Source organism: Nicotiana attenuata, chromosome 1 (assembly GCF_001879085.1).
Source record: "Nicotiana attenuata strain UT chromosome 1, NIATTr2, whole genome shotgun sequence".
Classification (NCBI taxonomy): Eukaryota; Viridiplantae; Streptophyta; class Magnoliopsida; order Solanales; family Solanaceae; genus Nicotiana; species Nicotiana attenuata.
In genome coordinates this window covers 5,260,667-5,268,973 of record NC_031989.1, presented here as the reverse complement: position 1 = coordinate 5,268,973, position 8,307 = coordinate 5,260,667, and the positions used below count along the sequence as shown (strand labels likewise).

At 35.8% G+C, this 8,307-nt stretch overlaps 1 protein-coding gene across 1 annotated transcript; it reads left to right on the top strand.

Moving 5' to 3' along the window:
- LOC109228374 (BURP domain protein USPL1-like) lies at positions 1,455 to 3,130 on the top strand. The gene is made up of 2 exons (XM_019393535.1): positions 1,455 to 1,639; positions 2,174 to 3,130. The coding sequence occupies exons 1-2, from the start codon at positions 1,586 to 1,588 to the stop codon at positions 2,966 to 2,968; spliced, it is 849 nt and encodes a 282-aa protein (XP_019249080.1). The 5' UTR covers positions 1,455 to 1,585; the 3' UTR covers positions 2,969 to 3,130.

Genomic DNA, 8,307 nt, shown 5'->3' with positions numbered 1-8,307 from the left:
AAGATGAAAATGTGTATGGACATCAGTTTTCAAAGCATGTTTCCAAATTTATTTTGGAAAAACATGAAACATGACTTATACCCACAAGTTCTAGAAACTATCACAAATACCCTACCATTATCAATAACATTCACTATATTATCGCAAATCATAGTCCTGAACATAAATAAATTTGGTACAAAATTATCATTTTTATAATGAACTACATGATACACTATCAGATGACCGAGAAGACGAAGCAACATCATTACAAAATAATAAATAGTTACGAAGCAATTTTAAAAAAAAAAATGTAATAGTGTTTGGGATTTTACTAAAATGTAGGCAAAATTTATGGACAAACATGTGCTCGCCAAATAAAACCTAAATTTATTTTGACAAAATCTATTGCTAAACGGGTCTTTAATGAACAAGTTAATCAACTTGTCGTTTAGTACCAACTAGACTCTGTAATCTGTATGTATAAGTTCTTCTCAATTTCATAAGTATTAGTTAATTCTTTTATCAATTCAAATTATAAGGTAATTTAATCTATCATTATAGCTGTAGTCGAATGGTAAGTAATCCTCCATTCTTAGTCAAATATTACTTTTAATAGGAAAGGCTTAATTCATAATAAAATTTTCTGATGCGAAGGCGAATAATCAAATCTCAAAGCTTTTCTCCGAAAATAAAAAAGAGGATCTCTGTCCTTTAGTATTTTCTATTCGTTTGTCCATTAGTGATTTTATGAATTAGTAGTAGTAAACAGTGCCAGATACACATCTGTTGTGTTTATTTTTTAAATTTCAGCATCATGATTGCAATGGCTACCACTGAACTGTTCAGTTGACCTTATGCTCTGATAATTAAAAAGTAGGTTTTCAGAAATAATATTATTTCCTTCGTAACGCTGACTTGTTGGATAGTAATGTGATTGGGTAAATTAATATTAGATTACTAGTTATATTATTGTTTTTAGCAAGTTTTGCTGTCAAGTGACACAACTTGCCATGTTCCTCCTCCCATTGGCTTATTTTTCAATAGTTTTTTTAGAAGAAATTACACTCCGACATTTATATATTGGCCGTACAAAGATTTTTTTTTTTTTATACTATCAATATATGTTAACATGTTGTATTTGGTTATATTTTTATTCTAAAGGGGAGCCTTGACATAACTGGTAAAGTTGCTGCCATGTGATCAGGAGGTCACGGATTCAAGCCGTGGAAACAGCCTCTTGCAAAAATGCAGGGTAAAGCTGCATACAATAGACCTTGTGGTCCGGCCCTTCCCCAAACCCCGCGCATAGCGCGAGCTTAGTGTGAATTATTATTTGCAATTATTTTTTAACAGAATTGATAGTACTAGAATTCTTTTACACATTAAAACTTCAACTCTTTTAAAATAAAATAAACCAAAAAGTAAAAGGGAAAATATCGAATACGAAAACAAATTTATATATACTGAATGAGAATGATCAAATGATGACCATAACAGAAGAGAAAAGAACTCTTCTTGGTACATAGTTTCACTTTCTATCTATTTTAGCAACAGATAATCAGACATCAAGTAGAGGGAGCTTCAAACAGAGAACTGATCAATCATGGAGTTTAGACCCACTCTTTCCATCTTACTTCATGCCCTTCTCCTGTTTCAGGTAATAATTCATGCATAGAAAATAGAGGTGAATTCAGAATTTAAAGTTGATGAGTTCAATTTCTATTTTCTCGTCACTAAACCTCTTTTTTAATTATGAGTAAAGCTAGATATTTGTTGCCTTTTTAGTGATTTTTTGTATATATACCTCTATTTTTTGTAAAAAATATTGGATTCAGTTGAACTCATACTAAAGTGCATCTGCTTTTGCAAAACGATCGATTTTGTACTTTATTAGGAATAACGATCTCGTAATTCTTGGTCTATGAAGATGTGTGATGTCCTCTATTTGTTGTCTATATACAGTATAAGCGATATACTGATACACAGTATAATTGTAGAGAATTTTTGTCTTGTTTAGATTTATACCACACAGAGTGCTCACCCGAAGGGCAGGGGCTGTAGCAGAGACTGTAGTGGCTGCGAGTTTTTCTGGGGTTCCAAAAAATAATAATAATGCTGCTCTTCAATCCTAAACAAGTTGGACTTATGATTTACACTAACATGAAAAAAAAAAATTGGTGTATTTTTGCAGTTTTTGAGTGAAAGCAGAGCCAGAGACATAGCCAAAGACTGTGACAACATGCATGGGATACTAAAAATACAAGAGAAGGAGCAAACATCAATTTCTCCAATGGAACCTTTAAATTCCCAACTCAATATTTTCTTCACTCCTAAAGATTTAAATATTGGAAAAAAAATGCCACTTTTTTTTGCAATCAAAGACCCCTCAACTTCTCCTCAATTACTTTCTAGAAAAGAAGCAGATTCTATCCCATTTTCTTCAACAAATCTTCCTTATCTTCTTGATTTCTTCTTATTTTCTAAAGAATCACCACAAGCAAAAGCAATTGAAGATACATTTTTCCACTGTGAAATCTCAGCAATGAAAGGAGAATCAAAATTCTGTGCTACTTCATTAGAATCCATGCTTGATTGGGCTAAAGAAATCTTGGGACATAACACTCAATTAAAAGTCTATACCACTGATTTTATAAAAAAATCCCCTGTTACTTTACAGAATTACACAATTTTACAAAAACCAAAGGAGATTTTAGCACCTAAAATTGTTGCTTGTCACACTTTACCTTATCCTTATGCTGTATTCTATTGCCATATGCAAAAGGGAGAGAATAAGTTATTTAAGATTTCATTATTAGGAGAAAATGGAGACAGAATTGAAGCAGCTGCAATTTGTCACATGGATACAAAACAATGGAATCATGACCATGTTGCTTTTCGTGTATTGAAAGTTCAACCTGGAAGTTCTCCTGTTTGTCACTTTTTTCCTGCTGATAATCTTGTTTGGGTTCCATCTTCATCTATGTAAATTATTCTAGTAGTATTTTGTGGTACTCTTGTTTAAATCAAAGACATAGATTTGTATCTGTTCTTGTTATGATTACGAGCTCGTTTGGCTTAACTCATTGGGACTATTTCATAAGTATCAAGTACTTAAACTGATGTTATAAATGAGTATTATTACATGTTAGATAGAGCTGTTAAATTTGTAATAAGCAGTTTACGTGTTGAGTAGATGGTGATTAAAACCCGTGTTAAAATGTTGATGAAGAGTAACTACAATAGTTACAACGTACAAGTAACTAATACTTCTGTGAAGTTAGAACTTAGAACCATGAAAAATATTATGGAATTTTTACGCCCTATAGAAAACCTTAGTACCCTATTTATTTTAAATAAATATCATTTTAAAATATTACATCCTATAGATACCTTTTATACTTTATAGTCAAATATCTAATTATAGTTACATCCTACATTTAAGTCACCATATATGCTAAATAATATTTTTCTATCTCCTTTTTAGTCTTTTCTCTCACATAATCACCGTAAAATTGACTAACCACGTTCTCTCTCTCTTTTTGCATACACTTTACTCTTTCTCCCTCAACCCACGATTCATACCTCTTCTCCCACCCAAATTCTCTAGTTCTCCTCCATTATCACTCAATTACAATCGCTTAGGGTAAGTTTAATTCGTTGATTTTGATAGACGAAGAGCAATTGGTTCAACTGTAGCGTCTCGATTCTGCATGGCAGTGGTCGTCGAAGTAGGGTTCACAGCTTTTGCGTAATTCACGGCTTCGTTTGTGGGATTTGAGGGCTGGGGATTGTTTGTAGTTGTTGTAGGAGGTTGGGCAGATGTGTTAGAGGGCTAACCAGCCGGAATTAATGGCTGGCCGCCGGCCGGCGAAGCCATAAGGTTGTTTCTCTCTCTAGATCGCCCAAATCGCCTATTTGTATTCAGTTGTATTCGAATGTATATTTCAGCTGTATTCACATGTATTCAGCAGCATTCATTTATATATTTTAGATGTATTAAAAAGTTATGCGTATTCTCTTGTATTCAGTTTTAATCAGTTGTATTTAACTATTTTATTCAGCAGTAGTTAGTTGTATTCAAGTGTTTTATACAACTGTATTCAGTTGTAGTTAGTTATATTCAACTATTTTATTCAGCAGAAGTTAGTTGTATTTTGTTGCATTCAAGAGTTTTATTCAGCTGTATTCAGTTGTATTTTGTTGTATTCAAGTATTTTATTTAGATGAATTAAGTTGTATTTTGTTGTATTCAACTGTATACAGTTCTACTCAACTGTATTATTCATATGTATTTCTCTTTATTCAGCTATAATCTTTATTATGTATCTTTCAAATACAGATTAATGAGGGATTGTTTTAGTTCGTTGAGTTAAATTAGGAGAATATCATGTGATTTGATTTCCTTCCATTTTTAACCAGTTTAACCTTCCAGATTTTGCGCAGATACGTTACTGTATTTAACGTTAATGCCGTTTGAATACAGCTAAATACATGTCAAACTTAGCTGAAATTCCACTTTTTACGCCTATTTTTTTGGTTGTATTAATGAATACAACAACTTAAATACATGAAATACATTGTATAAAAACATAAAAGGTATCTATAACACGTAATATAGCAAATGGTATCTATAAATGGCTAATTAGACCTAAAAGATGGTGCTTTATGAAAAATTCTCTAATATTATTGCATAAAATTTGTAACAAATGTAAAAAAACTCAAATGTTTTTCCACACCAGGAAGTGCCCAAATTGCTTGTCGAGCAATCCAACAATTTTGGGCTAGAGAAATCTTGTTATCCAGTTTAGCCCAAAACCTCAGGGATTAGACCTGGACTCGAAGCATTTTATGCTGATACTAGGGTGGCAAAATAGTTAAAAGAAAACAATTATGGATTAGTTACCTCCTATAGCAAAGGTTGATACCTTATTTATTTGAAATAAATACCCTTTTAAAAAATTATATTCCATAGCTACCTTTTGATTTTTTATAGCCAAATATCTATTGGTTACCTCCTACCCTTAAGCCATAAAATAAGCTTTGTATTATTTTTCTCTCTCCACTCAAATTTCCCCTATCCCTAACCAAAAGCTTCAGCTGAGGACCCCTAAAAAAGCTGCCCACCCCCAATCTCTCACCCACCAGCAGCCCCATCTCGTTCTCATTCTCTTCAATGGAGAATAGATCTCCTCCTTCTTGAGAGAGCAGCAGTCGTCCTTCCCATTCCCCTTCTCCAAGAACGCCCAGCACTCCACCCCTCACAAACCTGATCATCCACCAACCTTCCTAAGAGAGGATCATCATCCTTGAATTCCAAAAAGAAAGCTGATAGCACCCCACTCCATTAACAATCTCCAGTCGCCACCCCAAGAAAAGGGAACGAACAGCAGCTGCAAGAGTTTGGGGCTGAGCAACTTGAATTTTCTGTTAATATACTTCAATGTATCTCGCTGTATTTCCATCTATTTCATTGTATACGATGCCTTTTTTTTATTGTATTTCAATGTATCTCGCTGTATTCCATGTATTTTATTGTATTCACTGTCTCGTTGTATTCCATGAATGTATTCATATATTTTTTTAATTATTATAATTTATGTTTTCAGATGTTTATAGAATTTCTCTGAAGATTACTATGTTTTTGGGGTGTTTTTCGGTTGAGAATCTTTTTTATAAATGGAAATACAAAATTTGTGTGTTATAATTGAGTTTGTTGAGTTCTATTAGGAGTCTATTATGTTAACTGATTCACTTTCCGTTTAAAAACAGTGTAATCCCCTATTTCACGCCGTGAATACAGTCGAATATAATAATTTGTCCAGCTGTAATCCCATGTTTCATGCCATGAATATAGTCGAATATGCGAATAAAAGGATAAATGAATATTCACAAGCAAAAATAACAATTTAAATGCGGAATCTCTGAAATAATTTCTAACATCCGAAAACCCCAAAATAAAATACTAAATAACCCACAGATCTGGTGTCACGAACATGAGCCTTTAATACAAAATATTCACCTAATCACAAGTCTGTCTAGGAAAGAAAATGCGAATAAAAGGATAAAGATAGATGGGAGAGATCAAGGCTGCGAACGCCATGCAGCTACATCGATACTCCCGGATAAACGCTGCTCAGCCAACAGGTCCTCACTCACCCTGTGGTGTACCTGAATCTGCACACAAGGTGCAGGGAGTATTGTGAGTACTTCCAACCCAGAAAGTAATAAATATAAATAAAGTTTGAGGATAAGAAATCCTAAATAGCACAAGGTAAAGCTATAAATACAATAACCATCTAAGACAATTATAATAACGCCACAGAAGATGAAGAATAAATGACAATTAAATATGCAATGCAACACATAAACCGGTACCTCCAGTACCCCGCTGCGGCCGTGCAGCCCGCTCCATTTATTTAACGTCGACGGCGCTCACTGGGGGTGTGCAGACTCCGGGAGGGGCCCCTTACAGCCCAAGCGCAATAATAAGCCATATCGTGGCATCAAACAGGCCCTCGGCCTCATATCAATATCAATATCATACCACTGCGGCGTGCAGTCCGATCCCATACTCAATCCAAAATCACACAAGCCTTTCGGCACAATAATATAAAAATATTCAACCCAAACTTCATTTAAAAATATTACTTTAGTTCCTACTTTTAGAAAAATGGCTGAGTTTACAAAAAAACAGTGTTAAATACCAGGACTGAGTTCAATATCTAGAAATATGGTAAGAAACCAGTAAAAATAATCCCTGAAGGATTCAAGTAGTTGGCACGAAGCCCAATTATGACAATTAATCCATTTTTTATAAGGATATCACAAAAACTACAATCAATTAGGTAGTAATTTTATTAAGCGGGACGGACCAAGTCACATTCCCCGACGGTGCTCTACCCCATGCCCGTTATCCGGTGTGCAAGTCACCTCGCATAGCACTACATTGTGCAAATTCGGGGTTTCAAACCCTCAACGCAGCATTTACATTTATTACTAACCTCAAGTTGGCCAAAGTCCCAGCTTGCTATGCCCTTGACTTTCGATTTCACCTCCTCGTGCGTCGAATCTGACCAAAACCACAACGAATACGTCACAATATGCTAAGGGAATATAACCCAATCGAAAAGACTCGAAAAACATCGAAAATCACGAAGTTGGCAAAACTCGAGCCCCGGGCCCACTTCTCAAAAAATCAAAAAATTAACATCACTGGATTCCTTATCTCGCCACGAGTCTATACATATAAAGAACACCAAAATCGGAGTCCAAATGACCCCTCAAATTCCTATTTTTGTTCTCTTAGGTTTCAAGCCCTAAACCACCAATTTTGACCTTAATTCCTTGAGTTTTCAGTCAAATTTCATGTATTAGCATGACAAAATCATGTTCTAAGTTCAAGGATGCTTACCTGATCGAAGTCCTTGAATTCCCTCTTCAAAATCGCTCAAGAACACCTCAAGTCCGAAGTTAAAATATGTGTTCTGTAAAATTTCGCGAAGGAATTAAAACCATCTTCTGAGCAGTTGTTTCCGCTTCTGCGGTAAAATGTCGCTTCTGCGGCTTCCGCATCTGCGGTCCACGTCCGCTTCTGCGGACCTTCACTTAAGGGCCTTGACCGCTTCTACGGCCCAAATTTCGCACCAGCGGGACCGCCTATGCGGTCCTAACTTCCGCTACTGCGGAACCTGACATGGACCAACTTTTCCGCTTCTGCGCCTTCCTGCTCGCTTCTGCGAGACCGCACCTACGGTCCCATAACCGCAGGTGCGAAAACACCAGATACCAGCAAAGTTAAACCTGCCACAACTCCAAAACTCTCCGTTCAACCACCCGAACCCACCCCGAGGTCCCCGGGACCCCAACCAAAAACACAAACATGATCCAATACCTTATTCAAACTTGCTCCAATCATCAAAACACCTCAAACAACACTAAAACCATCATTTCTCATCGAATTCAAGCCTAAGTTCTTCCAAAACTTCCGAAACACGCATTCGATCAAAACCCCAACCAAAACAGCTCCGAATGACCTGAAAGTTTGCACCCACATCCCAAATCACCTAACGAAGCTAACCAAATCATGAAAACTCCGATCCGAGCTCATATACAAATAAGTCAACTCTTGGTCAAACCTTTCAAATTCAAAGCTTTCCACTGAAACTGTTCTTTCAAATTCATTCCAAATTTTCCTGAAAACCAAAACCAACGATCTACATTAGTCACAATACATAACACGGGGCAAGTCATGCCCGAGAACTGGCGATCGAAGTGCAAAAGCTCGAAACGACCGGTCGGGTCGTTACATCCTCCCCCACTTAAACA

Bases quoted from the DNA above. Each gene is read 5' to 3' on its own strand.
- LOC109228374 (XM_019393535.1), top strand. From the start codon at position 1,586: ATGGAGTTTAGACCCACTCTTTCCATCTTACTTCATGCCCTTCTCCTG. The intron at 1,640-2,173 runs GTAATAATTCAT...GTATTTTTGCAG, and splicing joins ATGCCCTTCTCCTGTTTCAG to TTTTTGAGTGAAAGCAGAGC.